The sequence below is a fragment of the Spodoptera frugiperda genome, chromosome 4 (assembly GCF_023101765.2).
Source record: "Spodoptera frugiperda isolate SF20-4 chromosome 4, AGI-APGP_CSIRO_Sfru_2.0, whole genome shotgun sequence".
NCBI lineage: Eukaryota > Metazoa > Arthropoda > Insecta > Lepidoptera > Noctuidae > Spodoptera > Spodoptera frugiperda.
The window spans coordinates 2,071,639-2,096,253 of NC_064215.1; the positions used below are offsets into that span (position 1 = coordinate 2,071,639).

Here is a 24,615-nt window from a genome sequence, read left to right on the forward strand (position 1 = left end):
CTAGTCACCTAGTCAACCTTTAATTTTGTTTTGGGCTGTCTAAAATCCTAATACATGGTCTTGTGAATCATCATAAACGAGTTACATTTGACCGAAACTATTTAGGCCTAAGGAGTCTTGATTTTGGCAATGCTATTTACCTGGCAACCATATAAGAACGCATCGAACATACATATCCACTTATCGACCAGTTAATTTAAGATTTACATTTGGTAACATTGTTGCTCTAAATAGCTTGTTAAAACGCATTAATTAAAGCTAAGTGCTTATGCTTCATCCAGAGGCGATAAATCACAAAATTTTAGTAGTCATAATTATCGATAAAGTGGTGGTTAATCGAAATCTCGTGCAATTCTCGGATTTCGAAAAAAATGTTTATGGGTCTAGATTTGAAAAGTTACCGAGTTTGACCGAGTAGGAATTTAAGGGTTGTTGGGATATTGAGGATGGGGAAGGGGGTGTAATTGGGCCTTCGGTAAACTCATTCACACACAATGCAAGCTTTGTTTCACGTCGGTTTTCTGTGAGGCCGTGGTATCACTCCGGTCGAGCCGGCCCATTAGAGCCGAAGCATGCCTCCCACACTCGTTTCAAAGTGTGGATGGATACTACGAAACATTTTCCCACGTTACACTAAAATAGTAATACTCCCTCAGCCACCGTTTTCATCGTGGATAATTTTGTATTCAATGCGCAACTCTTTATCCTTTCATTTCGAACGGCTGTTATCCCGCTTTGATGGTGGGATTTGTCGTCTGAACCAGGATTTGTCCTTTTGAATGCCTCCTGAAAGACTTATATTCACACTATTTTTAGATCTTTCATCTTTTACAAACACGTATCTGAATATGATCTTTTGTACGGTTTAGCTAGAACATTCCGTTAGTGTTTGTCTAGCAGTTTAGTCTAGAATTTTAGTCTACCTAGGTACCTAACTTAGGTAGTAGGTATTATGCGGCTCTGTTTTGAGATCTTATATTTTATTTTTTAATAATAACTAGTATATTTTTCCTGTCTATAAATGCTGCCTGCTTATAATGACTGCCTCGTTGGTCGAGTGGTCGTAAGTGCGACTGCCGGACGAGAGGTTTCGGGTTCGATTTTTCGAAAAACTGAAAAATGGGCTATTTTTTTTCAGTTTTTCGAAAATTTCTCAGTAGTAGCACGGAGTCTGGAATCGTGTCCAGTATATGGCAATAGGCTCATCCCAATTACATGGGTCTTTTAACACAAATGGTTAAAAAGTATAGGGTGTATACGTATATCGGTATTGCCGTAATATGCACCTCTGCTTACCCCTTCGAGGATAAAAGGCGTGACGTTGTGTGTGTTCCTGTTCTTATTCTAAGTTGACTAACTTGAAGTTTTTCTACGTCTATCACATCACAACATCACCTCCCTTTTCTTTCTATAAAACTCCATAGAATCTATCCATCATACATTCATGCTTTAATTATTTTGCGACCTTAATTATTATTTTTAATCGGACTGCTACCTACTTCTAGAGACTTCTGTCAAGATATCAAATCAAGATAAGTTTTTTCAGCTTTTTTATGCACCGCTTAAAGACTCGAAAACAACACCGAATTTGTCCGAAAATAGATTTCGCTGAGACTAATTAATGTTTCCGTTTTTATTTAGGAAAAAAGAGAACTTAAACGTGCAGTAATTTTTGTGTCGAAGCGTTGTTGTAATGCTCTAACATAACATGTTTATAAATAGAAGTCCAAATATAGATAAAAGACCTGACCTTTAACATTTTAGGCTTTGAAGGTGTCTTTTATTATTATATAAAAGGATTTTCGGTAAATTATGTAGGTAATGCTTTGTTGTTTCGGTTAGTGCTACAAATATCGTGTAAAGCTGCTGTGTTCAGAAGGCTTAGATAGATTTTTTTAACCCAGTTTATTTGGCTCGTGTCCCAGTAAAGTAGCATTGACTAAAATAGGGCTTGGTTTAGGATTATTTTGAAATTGTAAATGGAGTTCAAATGTGCCTCGTTGGTCAAGTGGTTGCAAGTGCAACTGCCGGACAAGGGGTCTCGGGTTCGATTCTCGGGCAAAGTATTACTGGGATTTATTCGGTTTTTCGAAAATTTTTCAGTAGTAGCATGGAGTCTGGAATTGTGCCCGGTATATGGCAATAGGCTCACCCAAACCTATGCATGGTAATTATAACATAAATGGTGAAAAGTGGGTGTACATTGTATAGCGGCATTACGGTGTTACGTGCACCTCTGCCTACCCCTTCGGCGGGGATAAAATACGTGACGCGTTGCGAGTTCAAATGTAAAATATCTGTTTTCGCTACGAACGTTGAACGAAAAGAAGTTGGAATCTTCTTTGCAACTAAACACAGTTTAACAGAAACTCAAGACCATAAAACTTCTGGTATTACAGATACAGACGGGCCGACACTTCTAAAAAAGACAAATTCCTTACATTCCATCTCTCTTTTCCAGTGGCACGGAGGTCTATCCTGCGAAGCTGCAGCGGCGTCGTCGTCCATGGGCGGTGCTGGTGCGCCCCTGCTGCCTGACTCCGAGCTGATCAAGCTGTGTCCCATGTGCCGGGTGCCCATTGAGAAGGATGAGGGTTGCGCGCAGATGATGTGCAAGCGGTGCAAACACGTCTTCTGTTGGTACTGCTTGGCTTCACTTGATGTGAGTATTGTGTTATTTATTGTTGATGTGATGACATAAAGATAACATGGTTTTTCATAATCTATTTAATTGCTTTAATAATGTTAATTTGTTCGAGTGTGAAATGAGGATGGTGGGGTTTTTTTAGGATCATTTTATACGGTTGCTTTTGGAATTTGGACTAATACGCTGAGTGACTAGTGATTTTTATGGAATTTTCTTGGTAGATTATGATTGTTTTAATAATAACGGGCTCATGAATTAAAACATTGCCTTCGGAAAGGAGCGTTACTACTTATTGTTTCATACTTTTGCATTGTTAGAGTCACTAAGGACCTGTTACACAATGTCTGAATAGCTGCTATGTGTCAGATAAATTAGAATTAAGAACGATACATAAGTTTATCGAGTACTTATAATGAAGGTGGTGAAATAGGCGCTAAGCGTCATTATTCAATTCAAATGCAATACTGAATACTATCTCCTACAAATCATTGCTAACTATTCAAAGTACCCACACATTTTCACACAAGTACAACAAGTCCTACATACATTAGACATTAGTGCCGTCAACAAAACATACTTTGTCTTTTAATTATCCGCAGAAAAACCACCGGCGGCCATACTCCCCTTGACACGTATAGCGCGCATGCTAGATGTGATTTACGACGCGCCACAAACATTAAACACTAAACAATGATGTTTCTACTAATTACGTGTTGCCATTAGCGTTTTTTTAACTTGTGGCTTACTGGCCCTTTGTCTAATCATCAGCTAATCAATGTGTGGTATAAAGCTCTTTTATTGATAGTGGTTAAGTGTCTCTCGGATTAAGTAGTTCTTGGCTAATGTAAGCTTGAGTAGTGTAGGGGAAAGAGGGAGAGATTTTGACGTTTTGGGATGTGTTGTTGTTTATGAATTAATTAGGATATGCCCAAAAAGGCTCCCAAGTCAGCAAGCGTTACATGTTCTACAGAAAATTATGATAAAAATAGAGAATATTTTAAAATGCGATCTCCAACCTGCCTAACTAGTGCGACGATGGTAACAAAGTTTTTATGTTCAGTACTCATCACTCTGATTTTCATACATTACACCGCCGAACACACTCTTGTTTCCTTTTCAATCAACATAAAACAAACTCGTACTAAGGGTACAGAACCACAGTTGTGCCCACAGCTGAAGTCCAGCAGTAGACAGTCACGGACTGTTGAAGCTAGTGTTGCATTAATAGACCGAGATAAATTGCGTGCTACAATCATTGTGTCTCGTAAAATACCATTACAACTATTAACTAGCATGGTTCTTAAAATAAATGAGAAATGTGTGAACTTTAAAGAAGCCATGACCTTTGGATTTGGTTCGGTATTGCTGTCTCGGAGATTTTTGCCGGATTTAATCAATTATTTACGTGTGATTGAGACGGACTCTTTGCTTCATAGTTTTTTTTTTAATCTGAGCGAGAGTAGGCCTTTTCTTTGCTTGAATAACGGTCAAGACACGTATTTTGACTTAGATGTAGATGTTATTTAGAACTTGGATAGTGCAAGGTAACATCGCTTAGTTGAGACCGTTTCCACCAGTGCTGTACTGAATATGATTTGTGGAAGCCAAACGCATCCACAGCAACGTCGCATAGCACATCTCTGGTGAAATAAGCACCCATTAGAGATTGGACCAAGACAAGAATTGCCAACATTTTAAATGAAAATGTTTTTCACTGGGGTACATCTGTCTACTTATTCTGAGTGTCTTTGATAGCGTAGTCCAGAGTTTGGAAACTTGTTGCGGATATAACACAATACTTACAAAAACTTAATTATTTGGTTACAGGACGACTTTCTGTTGCGGCACTACGATAAGGGACCGTGCAAGAACAAATTGGGACACTCACGCGCATCTGTACTATGGCACCGTGCACAGGTATGTACCTCAACAACTGTTTTGTAATTTCAAATCAATAATTGTATCAAAACAGTTTTATTATTGGTCAGGCTTTTGCCAACCCTAACGCCTTTTTTGAGGGGTGAGTATCATCCAATGTCTTCTCCCGCCTTGGATGAGACGGGAGTGTCAGATTCTTACTGACTAAAAACCACCCCGTTCCTTCTCCTGCTTTGACCCGGAGCCCCGGTAACCTGTCCACAGCTCCGGAACCCTAAAGCCTGCAGAGCGTATTTACATTTTTTATATTAACTCCATAATATCAAAAATATGTCTCTCGTAAGATAGTATAGGACAAAGTATTATTGAGGTTTTTCTATATGTATACGGACGATTACAGTTTTATACAACCCCGTCTGCAACTATTTCCAGTATATGCAAAAGCACTTTAACTCATGGTGTTATGTTTTGTCTTCCAGGTGGTAGGAATATTCGCAGGGTTCGGACTGCTGCTGTTGGTGGCCAGCCCGCTCCTCTTGTTGGCGGCGCCCTGCATCGTCTGTTGCAAGTGCAGGTATGCATACTCTTCAACATTCATAACGCAACGTCACGCCTTTTATCCACTAAGAGTAGGCAGAGGTGCTCATTCCGACACGTAATGCCGCTATACAATGTACACCCACTTTACACCATTTGTGTTATAAGTCCCATGTAATAGGGGTGATGGTTCAACATTCACGATCTTTTCTAAAACCATCAGACAATAGCCAGGTCATGCTTGATATTAGAATTTTAGATGGTTTGTTTCTGTACAGTTTGATACACAGATCAAGAGCTTACAATCTTGACTAGTCAAACCTCTTGAGTTTGATTTTCAAATCCAGTCAGATTCAGTCTGTATGGAGAAATACTTTTTCCCACTAAAACCTCAATCTCAACATTCCAGGCTCTGCAATCCCAGCACGAAGAATCTCGAGGAGGTGGACGAGATAGACAGCATAAGTCCCACCCGGGACGACGACCGGGATCAACAGCCGGACCGGTACCTATCCGACTGACGCCGGCGCCGCGACCGTAGGTACTAAACTATCACAACCCAACATACTGGCGAAATGTACTTCAAGAATCCAGTACTTACACTGTACCTAGGTCCTAGGTACGCCAAAGTGAAAATGAACACTAAATACAGACTACAAAAGGACTATTTTTCTCCACGTGTTAAAAGTAATAGTTTTTAAAACCAGATTCAAATGTTTTTGACGTATCTTTTCCGTATTTATTAATGTTTATTATTATTATAATAATAGTGTAGTTGAAGTGCAAGTTTTAGCTTCAATTCTCATTGAAAATGTTATATTTATCTGTAATATGTGTCTATATGTGACAGATTGTCGTATAACGGAACTCTTGAGTATATAAGTGAACTTAAAAATGACGGATGACAGTTGGAGATATGTGATATAAAGTGAACTTCGCCTCTGCTAGATAAAGGGATATTTTAGATCTAAATGTAAGACAGAACGCTCGCCTCTTTGTGGCTAATGTAAATTAATTAACTGTACTATACCTATTTAATATCTCGTAAATAGAATATTACTTTTTGTTTCATAGGGGAAAACTGTATAAATTCTTTGATAAAAAACTGCACTTAAAAATGCTTATGCTCATTTTATTGCGCTAAGGATTAAAAAAAATAGGGACATTGACCCTCGACCACCTGTTTTTGACGTAAAAATGACATCTGACATTTCAAGTGTCATGGCGACTCTGAAGTTTCCCCCCAAAAATAATGTTCTGCTCACAACAATACCTACATGTGTTTTTTATAAATCAGTAGAATTCATAGTGAATAAAAATATGTATAATATTAAACTGGAATGTAAATATTATTGTATTCAGCCATTATTATTATTTTATGTATAAGTATGTCAAATATTGTGACTAAATGACTCTGTCATACTGTCGTTTCTTAGCCAATGCGCTTAATTGACTGTTAAAAATAACAAAAAGGTATGTGTACTATAAATTAAAGCTATAATTCTATTTACGTAAATATTCTGTTCTTGACAATACATCTGTCATTCCTGCCTGAGACAGTACGATTGTGTAATTCAATATTTTGTCACTAGATGGCAGGATTAACAAAAAAGGAGTTTTTGGACGAAATTGTAAAATTATGACACGTATATGATTCTTGAATTGCAAATAATGACTAAAAATTATGTGAGATATGACTATAATCGTGACTTTGACCTTTTTACATCAACTTCGTTTGACTAAAATTTTGGAAATGATTATAAATGTTTGTTTGGTAATATGATTGAGTACAAAATAATTTGTTTCTGTTTGTTTTTTATTGTGTTTTCGTTTTTGTTGATGACTGAGACTTAAATAAGCGATAGACTGATGTATGATCATGAATATTTGGGAATTTATTTAATTATTTCATTTTTAATATTGAGAAAATAGAAATTTTCTTTAAAAATTGTGTTAGAAGAACAATTGATTTTGATTTTGAAGCTATGGCGTGTTTTACGTACTTAATTTTGTTTAAGTTTACCCAAGCGGCCATGAAAATTAAGCTTAAAAATAAAATTAACATAAACTAAAATATCACTTTAAAAATTCTATCAATATACCTGGTACAGTCAAGCACTCAAATGAGTAGTAAACTAATAAAATAATTATTGAATTAAAAGTTACACTTTTGTGGTGGACTGTACCTGATCAGAAGACCTAGTACGAATTGGTTTTACATTTAACGAGATCGAAATGAGAGCGCGGTCGGCGCTCTGATGGCCCGCTGAGAATAAACCAACCAATTACAGCGCAGTACGCGCTCTCGTTTCTGTTCAACGTAAAGCAAACTCATACTAAGAGTACAGATTTGTGACTAGACTTGACACGACAAAATGAAGTGACATATTAAAGTCTTTAATGTTCTTATAAAATACTATAATGCGTATGTACAATCAGCGAAGTTATTAGATATGCAAGTAAGGAAATAAAAAGTAATTTAGTGCAGAGACAGTAACAATTGTTGTACTAAATTGTATGTGTTTTAACGAAGCTAAATCAATTGATCGGTTTATTGCCCACCAATGGTTAATCTGTATATTAAAGCAATTTTAATTTTCTTACCTGCATACCAAATAATTTAGCTGACTGTACATTTGACCTACGTTTATGTATATCAGGACAAAACTAGATTTAATTCCCGCCTCAATTTTCTTAAGATAACTTCTTAATATATAAAATTAAATGCACACATCTTAAAAATAACTTCAAATATTTTCCGATTGAAATGTACAGTTTATCCGTAGACATTTAAAATAAAATATCTAGCCACATTTGAGTTCTCGTACAAACATTTCTAAATAAAATATTTATTACGTATATCTTTATTTATATGCATAGTTAATATGTGATTTATAAATACAATATTGTTAGCATAGGTTTATGGTACGATACAAACAATTAAATGAAAATGAAGGAAAGCTGAAAGTAAGTGTAACTGCAATGCAGTGTGACAATGCATGAAAAACAGTTTAATATTGATGTCATCCCTCATGATGACTTACCGAGGTCTTTTACACAATGATGGACATTCATACATACTTGAGGTTTCGAATCTTTTGATCGCTACCGTAGGCTATAGACGACAAACAGAAACTGCCAAAACTGGGCGAATATGCCTCTGTATGGTAATAGCCAAGAGATTTTTTTTATTCATTTTGTTTGTAGTCTATAGCCGACCGTTATGCTCAAAAGATTAAAAACAGAATATTCTTAATTATTGTCAGTTGCGTAACTATATTGTTCGAGGCCCATGGCAAATTTATTGAGTGGGTGCCTTTTGCCTATTAAAATCGGGAAGTTCATGTTAGGCTGGGGGCCCCCATTTTTTTCCCTATAGTTACGCCACTGACCATTGTGTAATCAAACTCCACTTGCACACTGCTTCCCGCGACAACGCGGGCCTTAAACATTAACTTATTATTATAGTACATTAAATATTTATGACTTTATTGTAAATAAGAAATAATATTGTACTTAATTTTATAGTTCTCAAGGATCGATGACGTCACTTCTTCCATTTAAACTTTAATTGTATTTAAAAATAACACTCAATTTTTATCTAAAGAGGTTTTGTTCTTCACGATTATGAGGGCCATGTTGGATTTTCATTACTTTTTCCGTGTCACAGATGTCGCTAGTGTGACTTGTAAATTCGAAGTTCTGAGTGATAGGGCATAGAAATTTTTTGTAATTTTTCTAACCACGAGTTTCTCCAACTGGTAATAAATGTATACGTGGCGTGCCCTACTCAAATTCAGACGATTTTTGAATGAAAATTCCACAAGGCAATCATACTCGTACCTCGCCTAGGTGTATGTATTTTTTTAATCTGATATTAGACTCCATCGATCCTTCTTAGCTTGTTGTAGCAAGCTAGTAAAAGCATTTGTAGAATTAATCAGAAATTGTCAGTAGGTGATTAGATGTGATAGGTAATTTGCTATTGTACACTTGCAATACAATAAGAAGCTGTGTTTGTATATAAACGTAACTCTTTCTAATTACTAACTTGGAAGTGACTGAAAAATGAAAATTGTAGAAGAATGTTAGTTAGTAAGGGACTCGTTCCTGCTTGCGGCCAGGCAAGTTGATGGAATACCCGCTTAGTATATAGCTCACAATGACATAGCGTGAGGATTAATATAGAGTTACAAATTCTTAGTTTCATGGCATCTATGTACATAATTTTAAATGTGGAATGTATTGTGTTGCAAGTGCAAAATAACCCTAATGTATCTCATTAAGTTGATGTAAAATGACTTGTCTACGATATTGAAAAGACTTTCATTTTTATTATTTACTTTTTTATTGTTTATGGTAGGTGCAAATATAGCGTAGGCGTTTGGTAGTGATATTGGCTGGTCAAAAGATTGAATACACAAATAAAGTATACAATATTTGCATTTACCATGTAAAAGATAAAATCGGCGTTGTAAATAAAAAAAAAGAATTTTATTTTTTGTTATTGATTGTACTTCTTTATTTTTGTGTTGAGACGAGACGACGTATTTCCGTTAATATAATTATAAACAAATAATAAAGATTTTTCTGATAAATCTTACAGGTTGTTTTATTTTTGTTGTTGAAGACTGCTGGGCAAAGTCTAAATCCCGCATGACTGTAAATCCGTTTTTTTGTGGGTGGAAAATCATCCAATGACTTCACGCTTATGCTAGCCAAGAGGGATTGTGTCAGACTCTTACTGACGACAAACCACCCCGTTCCTACTCCCGGTTTACGAGCCGAAACCGCAATAACCCACTAGGCAGGCCGCAAATCCGGGTTAGGGTCACTACTTTACTTTAGTGCAACTGCAAAGTTAACTCATAAGAGAATTAATCTGAACTGACGGTATTGCTTTAGACACTGATTAGATTTCTTACTTTCCCTTTTATAGTAAAATGTGCCTTATTCTTTCGACGTAAGGTTGGATTTGCTATGTTGATCAAATTCTGTTGAGAATTATAGATGATTCTATAATATAGCAATCAAAATCTCGTTCTACTGCTGAGAACTAGTATATGTGGTAAAATCTGGCTGTATCTACACACGACTTTGGGAGATTATAGGCAAGAAGTGAGGAAAACGGTACCCTTAGTACGAGTTTGCTTTACATTGATCGATAACGACATGAGAATGCGTTCGGTGTTCTGATTGACCGGCGCGAATTAACCAACCAATCAAAGCGTCGAACGCACTCGTTTCGATCTCGTTAAACTTGCCTTCTCTTAGGTTATGTGAATTAAAATATCCACAAATGAACATAATAAATTAAAATAAAAACAACACTCATTACACATTAAATCTATATTTACACTTTACAATAAATACAAAAGCAATTACAACACTAAAAACTATGAAACTTCACCATTTCCTCAACAATCCCGCAGTTGAGTCGAAAAGCAGAGGGTTTTTGAACTCTCCCCTCATGTCTAACATATAATGCATCCATCTATTTTTAATTTTCAGCGGTAATTGTACTTTAGCAATATTCCTTGACTCTTTGCAGCAGACGTTTTCTAAAGGGACAGTCATCATCCTGTTTCTACCGAAAGGTGTGTATGTGACGAATGTTAACTGCCTTCCACCTTTGTTCAGGATTAGATAGCGAACGGAACGGAGAGTGTACATCCAGATCATGAACAGAGATCCGGCTCCTGCAAAAACAAATTGTTGTTTGTGAATAAATAAAATAAAATTGTGTTGACAAAGAGGATAGACGGAGGAAAATGATTATGTATTTATTTATTGTTAAAATTGGTGAGTAAGTATGAAAAGAAAGAGAAAGAGGACTATAACGAAGTTAGTCAATGTATTATATAATCTAATTAGGAAAAGACATCTAGCAGTAGGTATATGTTTAAAACAATTTTAAAACCAAAAAATATTTTCCATTTATTTTGTACATTATTTTATCAAGCAAAATATTTCATCTATTACTACACAAACTTACCAACAACTATAGAGACGGTACCGAGAGTGTTCCTGTACTTATTCTCTCCAAGATTTATCCTTCTAAACCAAGGAGTATCTTCTGTTATAGTAGATTTGTCGACCGGCGCATCACGCAGTGTCGAGAATGAAAATAAACCCAAATACGACCAAAACATATACTGGACTACTGCAAATATATTCATGTACATGAAAAACTTCGGATTCTCATACTTAAACAGAATAACATCTTTAATAACGTTAGTATTCACGTCGTGAATTGTTTTGGTTGCTACACCGCTGTAAGTTGCACTTTTTGTATTATTTATACAAGTTTTATAGTTTGTAAAGAGTCTAGAGGCAGCTGCTCGCCTTAGCACAGTTGAAGCGTACGATAATAGAGACATTTTATTATGTTTTAAGGTAACTTATTTCTAAAGAAAATCAAAATAAGATTTTATAACCTAAAATAATAACTGACATTGCGAGATTACGACAGAAGAGACAGATGGAAATAAATGTCACTTTGTCCATAATATTACTAGATGTCCAACATTGGCTATGCGGTTTTTGCGCTAATACTTATACAATGGTTTGTGATCAATGATATTATAAAATAAAAAGAGGAGAAATCCTTATAATATCATTGTTTGTTATAATACTTTCTTACTACTTTTAATAGAAATAGTTTATTTTCCTGCTAGTTGGCAAGAAAGACATTTTACACTAATAAATTGTTACAAACAAATAATTTTTTAACTGTCCTACTCTAGTACCTCATGCTATTATATCTAGAATAATTTTCAAATGGTCATTGAGATCAGGTCATTAAATTTTATGATCATTAAATGTAATTAATTACAATAAAACCATCTAAGATCTAATACAGTTTGAACAAGAATTCTTTGCTATGCTTGGTGGTTCGTCTTAATTTTCCTTTTTCAGCCATGGTCTAGATACGTCATAGACAATGTCGAATCAACAATTTAAAAAAGAATAATAAATTGTCTATTAGTATTCTTGGCGTCTTCGTTGTTAGATTGCGGTTGTAAAATTGCAAAATAAAACTTAGATAAAATGTTATTTTCTACAGGCGAACATCATTAGTGCTCATTTTGTTCTGGTAGCAAAACAAACGCTATTTCGCGTTGATCGCACGCGTTTTATTAGCACCTCTAACAAGATGGCTGATATAAAGGTAAGCGATGCATTTGGCGGCATTTTAATTGGTAACGGCCGAATTTGTTTTAATATTTGAGGCTTTAGTATTCGTTATTCAGTTTGTTATTGATGCATATATTGTTATGAGTTATGAACATAGAAATGTACATTTTTGTGTACATAGAATTTTAATTCTGTCTAAGATACAACATAAATGAAAATAATAAAACATGTTTGGTATCATTGTCATGTCCTAACAGCTGCATTTCATGTTTTGACCTTGTTCTTGGAATTCTGCATTATTTTCCGTGTACTGAACGATTTAAATTTGCATTTGAACCTGGATTTAGTTGCTTAAATGACATGTTTTTGGAACTAGAACTACCCTCATTGCAGAGGGTCCAACTGTTTTTTTTGAATAATTTTGAAATTAACTGATCATTTTATTTATAACATAGTTATCATACACCTGTTTTTCAGCTATAATGTATAAAATTATTTGATTATCTCTACATATCAACCTTCAATAAAACTTTTAAGTCCCATTATACCATGAATGAGGGCTTGCTGAAGAAATGCCAATTAAAGCCTTCTTGCTATGACCAAAAAGTTTATGCCTTATCCATAAATATATCTAATTCATTCATTTGTTAATAATTTTGTAATTTTCTAATTCCAGGCTATGTTCAACAAAATGAATAGTGCGGCGCAGAATGGGTCCGCTGAAGCGGCCCCGGCGCCCGCAGCTCCTGCTAAGGGTAAAGGTACAATAGAAAAGATTTATCAAAAGAAAACACAATTGGAACACATTCTGCTACGTCCCGACACTTATATTGGGTCTGTTGAACGGACCACGGAGTTGATGTGGGTCTTTGACAAGTCCAAAGAATGCATGGTGCAAAGAGAACTGAACTTTGTGCCTGGTAAGTACAAGAACTATAATACTTTTATCCCTTCTATCTTAGTCATTGATTGCACCATCTAATGAAACACATTTTTACAGGTTTATACAAAATTTATGACGAAATCTTAGTAAATGCAGCTGACAACAAACAAAGGGACCCCAAAATGGATGTAATCAAAATTGACATCAACCAGGAACAGAATGTTATATCAGTTTACAATAATGGATGTGGTATCCCTGTGGTTATGCATAAAGAAGAGAAAATGTTTGTACCAACTATGATCTTTGGACATTTACTGACCTCCTCAAACTACAATGATGAAGAGGAAAAGGTTACAGGAGGCAGAAACGGATATGGTGCCAAACTTTGTAACATTTTCTCAACTAAGTTCACAGTAGAAACTGCATCTAAACAGTACAAGAAACATTTCAAACAGACATGGGGATCTAACATGACAAAAGCTTCCGAGCCTAAGGTCAAGGAGGCAGGCAAAGATGACGACTTCACTAAAGTAATATTCAGCCCTGATTTAGCAAAGTTTAAGATGGAAAAGTTAGAAGATGATATTGTTGCTTTGATGTCCCGCCGAGCTTACGACATCGCCATGTCTACACAAGGCGTTAAGGTGTACCTTAATGGAGAAAGGTTAAAGATTAATAAGTTCAAAGACTATGTAGATTTATACATAAAAGGCAAGGAAGATGAAAATGGACAACCTTTGAAGGTAGTTTACGAGAAAGTGAATGATCGTTGGGAACTTGCATTGACACTCTCTGACAAGGGCTTCCAACAAGTATCATTTGTGAACTCTATAGCTACCACTAAGGGCGGGAAACATGTTGATACAGTTTCCGATAGTATAGTTAAGAATGTTCTAGAAATAATTAAGAAGAAGAATAAGGGTGGTGTAAATATTAAACCTGTGCAAGTTAAGAATCACATGTGGGTGTTCATTAACTGCCTCATCGTCAACCCAACCTTTGATTCACAAACTAAAGAGTACATGACACTTCAAGCAAAGAGTTTTGGTTCGAAATGTAATTATTCAGAGAAATTCATAACAGCAGTTTCAAAATCTGGTCTAGTGGAGTCTGTACTTACTTGGGCCAAGTTCAAGGCCCAGACTGAGTTAGTGAAAGCATCTGGTAAGAAACAGAGCAAACTGAAAGGTATACCAAAACTGGAGGACGCTAACGACGCTGGTACTAAGAACGCGCATCTGTGTACTTTAATCCTCACTGAGGGAGACTCAGCTAAATCTTTGGCTGTGTCAGGACTCGGTGTTGTCGGGCGAGATCACTACGGCGTCTTCCCACTGAAGGGTAAACCTCTCAACGTAAGAGATGCATCACACAAACAAGTATTAGAAAACGTCGAAATTAACAACTTGATCAAAATCCTCGGACTCCAGTACAAAAAGAAGTACAACTCTGTAGATGATCTAAAATCACTGAGATACGGTAAAGTGATGATCATGGCTGATCAGGATCAGGACGGATCTCACATTAAAGGTTTGATCATCAACTTCATACATCACAATTGGCCAGAACTATTGAAGCTGCCGTTCCTAGAGGAATTTATTACGCCTATCGTAAAAGCTACGAAGAAGGATAAGGAGATATCGTTTTACTCATTACCCGAGTTTGAAGAATGGAAGAACAATACAGAGAACCATCACACATACAATATAAAGTACTACAAGGGTTTGGGTACATCCACATCCAAAGAGGCTAAAGAATACTTCCAGAATATGGAAAGGCACAGGATTAAGTTCAAGTATGCTGGTCCCACAGATGACCACCATATTGAGTTGGCATTTTCAAAGAAAGGTGCTGACCAGCGTAAGGAGTGGCTGACAAGTCACATGGACGAAGTGAAACGAAGGAAGGAAATAGGTCTTCCGGAGAGATATTTATATGCTAAGGATACTAAAGCTGTCACATACTCAGATTTCGTTAATTTGGAGCTGGTTCTCTTCTCTAATGGAGATAACGTAAGGTGGGTAGTATTTGTATACTTATCTTTTAACAGCCCATTATAGTCTATTGCTGGACTACGGGACTCCTCTACAGAAGAGAACTTTGTATAATCTTGTTACTTAGCAGTTCTAAGACAATAACTATTTAATTTTGTATTCTTTCAGGTCAATACCATCTATGATTGATGGATTAAAGCCTGGCCAGCGTAAGGTGATCTTCACGTGCATCAAACGTAACGATAAGCGAGAGGTCAAAGTGGCTCAATTGGCTGGTTCCGTTGCAGAACACTCTGCTTACCATCATGGTTAGTATGTTTTTAACAAACCTTTACTTACATATTCAATTTTCAAAGCTCATAAAAAGATTAATGAAGTTCATGAAGTATGAACTGTATAAAAGTCTGTGATAAAGTTTGAATTCCCAGAAAAAATAATATGGGAATCATGCTCATTACACATGAATGGATTAATTAGATTTGATGTGATTATCACAACCTAACAGCAAATCAACGTAATACCTCAACCTCCAAAAGGCTGGTAATGCACTTGTAACTGGTATGGTAATATGCGTGTTGCGGATTCTATTCGCCATCTATCTACTCCATAAAAATTGCATTTAAAAGTGGATAATTTATTTTTTTTTGTTGTTTATCCTTCCTTAGTTAGTTTTAGTTTCTCATCCAGATGTCTAAAACGAATCTTCACTTTACAGGTGAACAGTCTCTAGCGATGACTATAGTGAATTTGGCGCAAAACTACGTGGGGTCAAACAATATCAATCTGCTGGAGCCGCGCGGTCAGTTCGGTACTCGGCTCTGCGGCGGCAAGGACTCTGCTAGCCCCCGTTACATCTTCACGCTCATGTCGCCACTAACGAGGCTTGTCTTCCACCCACATGATGACCCGTTACTTGTTGTAAGTAGATAAAATTGTTTTAATTAATGTGTGTATTTATGTATGCTGTCTCAAAAATTGCTAAAGAATACTTGAGGAAATATGAACATCAGAATGAATGCTTCTATACAGTCTTACACTCTTGGTAACACAGGAATATGCTGTGTTATAGTTAGCCTCTAAGTTTCAAATTATACTAACAAGATGGAAAATAATTTGTACTATCTGAATATGATTTCCAGTGATGGTTTGTGCTTAAACTGACTCATAAAAACCTCTAAATCTTATTGAATAAATATTTTGATAAGTTGTTTAACAATAAAATCCATTTTCCAGCACGAATTCGAAGATAACCAAAAGATTGAGCCGGTCCAGTACATCCCAATCATTCCTATGGTGCTGGTGAACGGCGCCGAAGGTATCGGCACTGGCTGGTCCACCAAGATACCTAACTACAACCCCAGGGATATTGTGGAGAATATCAGGTAGGCATTGAAATCGCAACAAGTTTAAAGATTTTATTGTAAGCATTTCCAAAAACATGAGTAACTATAAACACGGCGAACTCTGTTTCGCCATCAAAGATTTTTCCTGTTTTCCTGGTTTTCTCTTGAATTTTTCCTGAATTTTCTTTGCTATAAACCTTTCCAACAAAACAAACTCCGAGATCTATCCAACGAATGCCGAGCCATGCAAATCGGTTCGTGCGTCCTGGAGTTATAGCATCAGGAAGGAAATCTTGACTTATTTTTATACATACGTAAGTAATTAAAACTTCTTACAAATTATGTTTAAACTAACTTTACCATGTATTACTTTCACAGACGAATGTTAGACGGTGAGGAACCAAAACCGATGCATCCCTGGTACAAGAACTTCCGTGGCACAATTGAAGGCTTCGGCGATAAATACGTCATATCTGGTGAAGCCGCCATATTGCCTGGCGAAAAGATCGAGATCACTGAGCTCCCTGTCGGTACCTGGACTCAGAATTATAAGGAGAATGTCTTGGAACCCCTGCTGGGGTCAGATAAAGTGAAGCCCATGATATCTGAATATAGGGTAAGTTGACAATGCCTTTATTAAGTCAAAGAACTGGTGACCTATGAGTAGATGTGTTCTGGAGTGGAGACCTCATCCAAGGCAAGTATTAAGTTAGGGTCCTCCAGCTATGCTGGCAATGGTTGGATGTTAAGGGCTGAAGATCGAGGCCAGTGGTGTGCCATTGAGAAAGACTTTGATGAGAAATAGCACTCCTTTTCTCACTCACATTTGTGATATGTTCACCAGAAAGATTTGAATGATAATTTCTTAATAATTTCATCAAAGATTTCGGACAATATCAAAGTTTTTAATATTAATATCTCCTATATTTCAGGAATACAACACAGACACTACAGTTAGGTTCGTGGTGAGTCTCCTGCCCGGCAAGTTGGCGGAGGTAGAGGCGGAGGGAGTGCACAAAGTATTCAAGTTGCAGACCACCATCTCACTCACCTGCATGAATGCTTTCGATCACAACAGTTGTCTTAAGAAGTAAGTATTGATAGTAGTTTAGTGTTAAAACATTTTAGAGTTAAGTAATTTATGATATTAACAAGTAACAATGTCAGTCTGGTTCTCTTTAACTTTTTAATTGTTTCGCACGTCGAATAAAACATCGACGCGAAACTACGCTTGCGATGTTTTTCGTCGTGTGGGAGAGTTTACCTGGAGCTCAATTACCCCCCAATCCTCAAATTCTTAGATCGCAAAAGTTTAGCAATGCACTTGTAATGCCTCTGATGGGTGGTCTATGCAGATTGCTACCATCTGTGATCCAGTAGAAGTGTGTAGAAGTCCTTGGTGACACGATACCATAACAATGTAATATGAATTCAGCCATTTGGCTTGTCCTATTTATAAAATATAGTAATTATGACCATAATGCTGTACAACATATTTCTAACAAAACATATTTGTCTAGGTACGACAAAGTAGAAGAAATACTCCGTGATTTCTACGAACTAAGGCTTCGGTACTACGCTCGTCGTAAGGAGTACAGAGAAGGGCAGTTACAGGCGGAAGCCGATAAACTATCCAACCAGGCGCGGTTCATCCTGGAGAAGTGTGATAAAGGACTCGTGGTAGAGAACAAGAAGAGAAAAGTCATGGTTGAAGAACTTATTAAACGAGGTAAGTTAAGTATACATAAGAAAGATAGTACATAATGTTTTGAAAACTCTTAATTTACAAAAACTAAGAAAGCTTATCATTTTATGGTGAGTTTTGATAGGGTATCAAAACTCATTACATGCAGTCTTTCAATCAATGTTGTTGTGTTATTTGATTTAATCATTGAATCAAATAACACAACAACATTAGGAATATTCACTTCTTAATTCTTAATTTTTCTATAGTACTAAGACATCTAAAAACTAGAATCACTATCATAAGGATTTTATAACAGTATTCTTTTACGTCTAAGTATCTATCAATCTTGATTTATTTGTTACTAATTTCTTTCTATTTCCCAGGCTACGCCGCGGATCCTATTTCGGAATGGAAAAAGCGCGCGAGTAAGATGCAGGGACTCACAGCATTGGAGGATGATCCCGTCGAGTCTGAGGATGAGCCAGAACCTGAACAAGAGAAGGGCAAACCTGTTGATCCAGGTAAATTGATATTTGGAATTATAGTGAACAATAATGTGTTATCATTTGCCTAGAGACAGACATTATAGGATTATTTGTCTATCTAACTTTCCAACAGCCCTTGACTACTAAGGGCTTACCATATGAGGGTGTAAAAATGAATCAACAATTGACAGGCATGTTGGAGATCCAGATTACAGTTTATATCAGAATGAGCAGCAGCCTGGTTTTTATCAAAGTGGATTAGTTAAGGCTGTAATTAATAACTTATCTAAATTCATATTCTGTTGATAAAAAAAAATATTATGTTGAAAGAAACTCTACAAGTAATGTAAAAAAATCAGTATAAATGCTTATATATCTAAATTTTAGATTGAGATTGGTTATTGAATTCGGCCATTAGATAGATCAACATACATATTTGTTACAGAGAAAGCATTCCAGAACCTTAAAGAAGTGAAGAAGTTCAACTACCTGCTGGGCATGTCAATGTGGATGCTGACCAAGGAGAAGAAAGATGAACTCCTCAAGCAGAGAGATCAGAAACTATCCGAACTTAACGCCCTCAAGTATGTATTTTCTTCATATTTACTAACATATATTATTATCAAACCTTTTCCTATGATTCAAGAAAATATAGCATTTTGAAATGTAGCTCAAAAAATTACTCACACTTTAATGTACACCCACTTTTCACCATTTGCGTTATAAGTCCCATGTAATAGGGGGTGAGTCTATTGCCATATACTGGGCACAATTCTGGACTCCGTGCTACTACTGAGAATTTTTCGAAAAACCGAAAAAACTCAGTGATACTTTGTTCGGGAATCTAACCCGAGACCTGTTGTCCGGCAGTCACACTTGCGAACACTTGACCGATGAGGCAGTCTCAACATTACGTGCCATAAACTCTATTTATTCTAGAGTAATTTTCTTTAAATTGCCACTTTCTTACATTTCATTTTCTTTGTGCAGAGCAAAAACAGCAGCGATGTTATGGCGTGAAGATTTGGATGAGTTCTTAATAAAATTGGAGGATGTTGAAGAAAAGGAGAGACAGGAAGAAATGTCGGTCAACAAAAAGACTACTAAGGCTATTGTGAGTATACCTTAAAACATAATAACACATCTATTTAACTATGTGACGCTTAACAACTTTGTCCGTCAAGTAATGCTGCTTATAACTATGAGCCCCCAGTGAGTAGCACGAAACTAGTCGAGAGCATCCTCGAAAAATTACTTCGTAAAGCATTATTTATTTCATGAGCAGCATTGATCATTTGATATATTTTTTTTGTTATTTCTTAAATATGTACATGAAGAATTATAAATAAATATTATTTTATTATGTTCATGCTAACCAGATGGAAAGAGTAAAGGTAATATTGCATGTCGCTCCAAGTAAATACGAAAATACAATGCGGGAAATGTTCAGAAGGAGAAATACAGTATTTTTCTTGTTTTTTAAATTAATATTTAACATTTTGTTATATTATATTCCATGCTAAATAGAAGGAAAAAGCAAAGGTAACATTCACATAATATTCTAATACACTGTTTTAATTTTTAATGATGAATATGAATATATGAACATTGAACTCTTGAGATAATTTTTGTGATATAAAATCGTAATTCCTATGATGATTGCTAGAATTGAGTTAATTTTAAATGACTTGATTTGTGTTGGTTTTCATCAATAAACATCTACACTTTGAAACCAACAAAGGGATTTTAAGTTAGACAGTATTTTAAGGGTAGACATTGAGTTATTGTTTCACATTTGAAAGAGCCTTTTTAATGTGAATTAACTCAATTTCACTTCATTCAAATTCACAGAACGCCAATAAGAAGAACCGCAAGTCTCTAATGGACATCGCACCATCGGATAATGGCAGGCGAGTGGAGCCCAAGATCTCTGAGGATCTCATCAAGAGGATCCAGGCGGCTGAGAAGGCCAAGACTAGGAAAGAAATTAAGAAAGAATATGATCCGGTAAGTGTTTAATTATAAGGGTAATATACTGACAAATTACCGTTTTAAGTCAATTCTATGTTCCTACTAATAATATCTTCTTTTTCAAAGATCAATAATGCATTTGTAACTTCTATGGTGCACAGTGTTATTGTTAGCTTACTTATTAAAAAATATTATAATGTGGCTACTGACTACTGTATGTTAATAGAATTGTCCCCTAATAAGTAACATTCATAAAATCATAACATATTAGAAGAGGTGTCCTTTTTCGAGGACTTCTTCAATAGCCAGTGTTCAGCTATTTTACTTCAATTGACATTTCCACAGGATGATCCAACTGGCATCAGTCCAATCAGTGCTGAAAAGAAACCGAAGGCGACTCGAGTCAAGAAGGAGAAGGCTGAGAAACCTGAAAAGGCTGAGAAACCAGAGAAAGGATCAGCTGATGGCTTGAAACAGAGTAAACTAACATTTAAGAAGGAACCTAAGAAGGTATGAACTTTAACTAACTTTAAAGGTATTATGATCTTGTGTCATTGTGATTATAAATGCGACTATTGCATGTAATGTTGAGTTTAGTTCCCTGGTATGAAGCTATTTACATAGGATGTTTCGATTTCGCTTGTCTGAGAGTGTGGAAATATCTGCGTGTAAGTTAGTATAAAGTGTATCTTAATATATCGCTATAAAGTTCGGTTTAGAACCATCCATTCCATTCTAGCTAATTAAATAATAGGTATGGTATAAAAAGTTTTCTTAACAAGGTAATGAATATGTTGTACAGAAGCGCACCACGTTCAGCGGTAGCAGTTCCTCAGCGTCGGGCTCCGACGTGGAGCTGGAGGCTGCGCCCCCGCCGCCCAGGGAACGAGCTAACGCCAGGCGCGCTGCTACTAAGGTACTGACTCACTACATCTTCATCATAATCAACAATCCAATGCTTGACTATGGACCACAAAACAGGGGTTTGACGTAATCTGGAGATTCACTTAGCAAGTATATTGGAGATTGTAGTTTAAAAGGGTCTAGTTTCTCAGAAATCGCTTCTGAATTTAATTTATAAAATTCAGGATGTATAGCTAAATTTTCCTTATTTATTTTTAGTTTGCAAACTGTTCCTGACATTCTTCTATTCTGCCACTCTAGGTTCAGAAATACAAGGATGGTTCAGATGATTCGGAGTCAGGGTCTGACGTGGAACTGTTGGACAACAAGATAGACTCCGACGGCGAGGCGCCGCGCGCTCTGTCCGTCAGCGACGATGATGATGACGATTTCAATGTCAAGAAGAACGCTGGCAAGAAACCTGCTGAGATGGATTCAGGTTGGTGAAAGCTGATTGTGCTTTTTTGGTCTATTGGTCACTTTTTGGGCTAGGTAAAAGGGGTATTTCCATCCTGTTCCAAGCTCTCTGGCTTGTCAAGAGGTTTCTGAGGTAGATACCTATTGGTTTTTGGAAATTTTCAGCAAGTCAGCGGAATGGGAGGTTGTGTTGGGCTTGTCCCAAAAAAAGTGTTTGAAGTCTGGGATAATGGATAACTAAATGATAGAATAATTTCTGTAATGAACTTTTTATACAATAACTGGAACACTTGCTTATAAAATACATTCATTTCTAAATGACAGTTACTTTTGTCATAAATACTTTCGACAGTACAATATGAATGATGTGATTTACATTAACCATAATTCAAATAATTATTCCAGATTGCCTATTCGACTCCCTAATCGAGGACACAAAGAAGGAAGAGAAAGAGAAAGCACAAGCCAAGAACAATGGTGCCCCCCACCCGACAGTACTCTCCAGTGATGAGGAGGCGGTTCCAGAGTCTCCACCCAAGAAGAAGCCAGGACCTAAACGGAAGCTCCTCAATGAAGAGAAGAAGGAGAAACCTAAGAAACGACCAGCTAAAGACATGATGAGTGATGATGATGATGACAGCATATTTGATAGTAAAAAGGTATGTTCAAAATATTCTATAATATAAAAATAAGTCGGGTTTTCCTTCCTGACGCTATAACTCCAGAACGCACGAACAGATTTCCACGGTTTTGCATTCGTTGAAAAGGTCTCGGGCTCCGTGAGGTTTATAGCAAAGAAAATTCAGGAAAAATTCAAGAAAAAAGCGGGAAAACAGGGAAAATCATTGGTGGCGAAACGGAGTTCGCTGGGTTTGCTAGTATTACATAAATTGTTCATCTGATGTGTTCTTTTCCAAATTATTTCTTGCTGGTTTCTGCTGAATTCGGCCATGTTGCTGGGATAAAATGTATGTGTATTCCAGACTTTAATCTACATTAGGTAGATGTTGATTCAGTTGATTGATACCATGTTTCATTCAGATCTTTTCAGTATTTTTTTGTGTGAAGTTAGTAGAAGACGTTCATAATATCCTTCAAAATTTTTAATTTTATATCTGTTTTGTCGGTCGGTGCCAGTCGGCAACGGTCAGATAATATGAAGAATTGACTATTGAGCTTATCATAGATATAGCCTGATGATAATGTTTATAACGTTTCTTTTTTATCCACAGGACCAAAAAAAGAAGGCAGCACCTAAAAAGAAGTTGAAAAAGAAGGTATCAAGCGGGTCCGAGTCTGATGGCGCGGGAAGCGAACCCGCAGTAGCCGCAGTAGCACCTCGTCCACAAGCACGAGCTAGAGCGGCACAGAAATACACATTCACCGATTCTGAGAGTGAATAACCGTAAGTATTACTTTGGTAACCTAAACCTAATTTAACCAGAAGATTCAGCTTCTAGAGATAGGCATTATTATCTATCAGCTCTTATTAAAATATCAAGTCACTTGGTGGGCAGTGTTTTACTTAGATTTAATTAATAAGATTTCTGTAAAAGCCCTATTTATTCTTTTATGTCAGGCCTTATGCAAATCGAATATTTTTTACTCCCCCTCTTCTGTCAGTGTTATTTTTCAAGTCTGTCTTCAGTTATTGTCAGTTTTCTGTTATCTGTCAGTTGTGAATTTTTATCAGCTTTTCAATTTGTCCAATGTAATTTTCTTTATCTTATTGTTTCAGATACAGTATTGTGACAACGTGATTTCGAATCTTAAGCTTTACGATGTAAAGTTAGAAACGGCGTAACAGTTATATTTTCTTATCATTTGTATTGACTAGGTGGTAAACACTTTATTTTTATACACTCTGGCAGTATATGCAGTCTGGGACTGATCTGAGAAATACGTTGTAACACGCAGCTTGTTGCGTAACACTGTTGTTGCAACACTTACTGTCACATTGACGTTACAACATTATACATTGCGCTTTTTGTTCCAAACCTTTATCTTCCAAATCAAATAAATCACGCAATGTACACCGTCGACTTGTCATAATGACAGCGTCTGTCATCGCAGTGTTACGCAAGCCAAGACGCTACGATAAATGAATAGTTATTTATAATTTTAGACCTAATTAGTTTGTAATTAGGTAGATAATTGTCTGTCACGTTCATGCTCAAAGACAGGACATTGGGAATTTTTTATAGTAGATTTTTGAGCAACTGATAATTATAGATTTTTTATGACAAACTGTAAATAGTTGTAATGTAACAAGGAAATTCCAGTGTTTCTTCTTTTTTTTTTCTTTATTTCTTTCTCTATTCCTGTTTCTTGAGTATTTTAGAAACTATGACATGCCTATTTATAATAATTCTTTTTTGTTTATGATGAACAGTTTTTTCATCGTAATATTTCATTATGGGTAACACAATGAAATTTAGTTAATTGTTACTTCCTTATTTTTACGTTACAAATGTAATTTCTCAATATAATTTGTTAATTTTAACAATAAATTGTAAATAAATGAACAATTTCACCAAACTCTTGTATTATTATTTAATAGATTCTATCCCTATCCGAAATAAAGATCTAAATATCTCAGAAACTAGAGGTCCTAGCCCAGAAAGGACGAACCCGCTTGATGACCATATTTTATATGCATAAAAATCAAGAGATCACGAAACGACTTTAAAAAACACGACACGTCCTGAAAAGAGCCTAAGGTTGGACTAGAGA

At 36.1% G+C, this 24,615-nt stretch overlaps 3 protein-coding genes across 4 annotated transcripts in view; 2 read left to right on the top strand and 1 right to left on the bottom strand.

The window, feature by feature from the left end:
- Positions 1 to 9,665, top strand: part of LOC118272386 (uncharacterized) — a 120,307-nt gene extending 110,642 nt beyond the window's left edge. For both annotated transcript variants that reach the window (XM_050693447.1, XM_050693445.1), the window contains 4 exons: positions 2,462 to 2,662; positions 4,475 to 4,564; positions 5,005 to 5,099; positions 5,472 to 9,665. In XM_050693447.1, the coding sequence (XP_050549404.1) occupies positions 2,462 to 2,662; positions 4,475 to 4,564; positions 5,005 to 5,099; positions 5,472 to 5,583 (498 nt within the window). In that variant the 3' untranslated portion in view covers positions 5,584 to 9,665. The remainder of the gene's footprint in view (positions 1 to 2,461; positions 2,663 to 4,474; positions 4,565 to 5,004; positions 5,100 to 5,471) is intronic.
- A 735-nt stretch (positions 9,666 to 10,400) lies between these two features.
- LOC118272514 (transmembrane protein 223) lies at positions 10,401 to 11,548 on the bottom strand. The gene is made up of 2 exons (XM_035589077.2): positions 11,058 to 11,548; positions 10,401 to 10,761 (listed from the first exon to the last, which is right to left on the bottom strand). Exons 1-2 carry the CDS (start codon positions 11,440 to 11,442, stop codon positions 10,469 to 10,471), a joined length of 678 nt encoding a protein of 225 aa, XP_035444970.2. The 5' UTR covers positions 11,443 to 11,548; the 3' UTR covers positions 10,401 to 10,468.
- Positions 11,549 to 12,034: 486 nt separating this feature from the next.
- Positions 12,035 to 24,420, top strand: LOC118272495 (DNA topoisomerase 2). The gene is made up of 19 exons (XM_050693392.1): positions 12,035 to 12,233; positions 12,876 to 13,119; positions 13,200 to 15,099; positions 15,245 to 15,384; positions 15,792 to 15,994; positions 16,310 to 16,458; positions 16,798 to 17,035; positions 17,352 to 17,509; positions 17,940 to 18,148; positions 18,490 to 18,627; positions 19,037 to 19,175; positions 19,582 to 19,705; positions 20,443 to 20,598; positions 20,908 to 21,072; positions 21,365 to 21,478; positions 21,727 to 21,904; positions 22,288 to 22,541; positions 23,115 to 23,287; positions 23,621 to 24,420. The coding sequence occupies exons 1-18, from the start codon at positions 12,219 to 12,221 to the stop codon at positions 23,283 to 23,285; spliced, it is 4,695 nt and encodes a 1,564-aa protein (XP_050549349.1). The 5' UTR covers positions 12,035 to 12,218; the 3' UTR covers positions 23,286 to 23,287; positions 23,621 to 24,420.
- Positions 24,421 to 24,615: the final 195 nt, after the last annotated feature.

Bases quoted from the DNA above. Each gene is read 5' to 3' on its own strand.
- LOC118272514 (XM_035589077.2), bottom strand. From the start codon at position 11,442: ATGTCTCTATTATCGTACGCTTCAACTGTGCTAAGGCGAGCAGCTGCC. The intron at 10,762-11,057 runs GTAAGTTTGTGT...TTGTTTTTGCAG, and splicing joins TACCGTCTCTATAGTTGTTG to GAGCCGGATCTCTGTTCATG.
- LOC118272495 (XM_050693392.1), top strand. The intron at 15,100-15,244 runs GTGGGTAGTATT...GTATTCTTTCAG, and splicing joins TCTAATGGAGATAACGTAAG to GTCAATACCATCTATGATTG. The intron at 20,599-20,907 runs GTAAGTGTTTAA...ACATTTCCACAG, and splicing joins TTAAGAAAGAATATGATCCG to GATGATCCAACTGGCATCAG.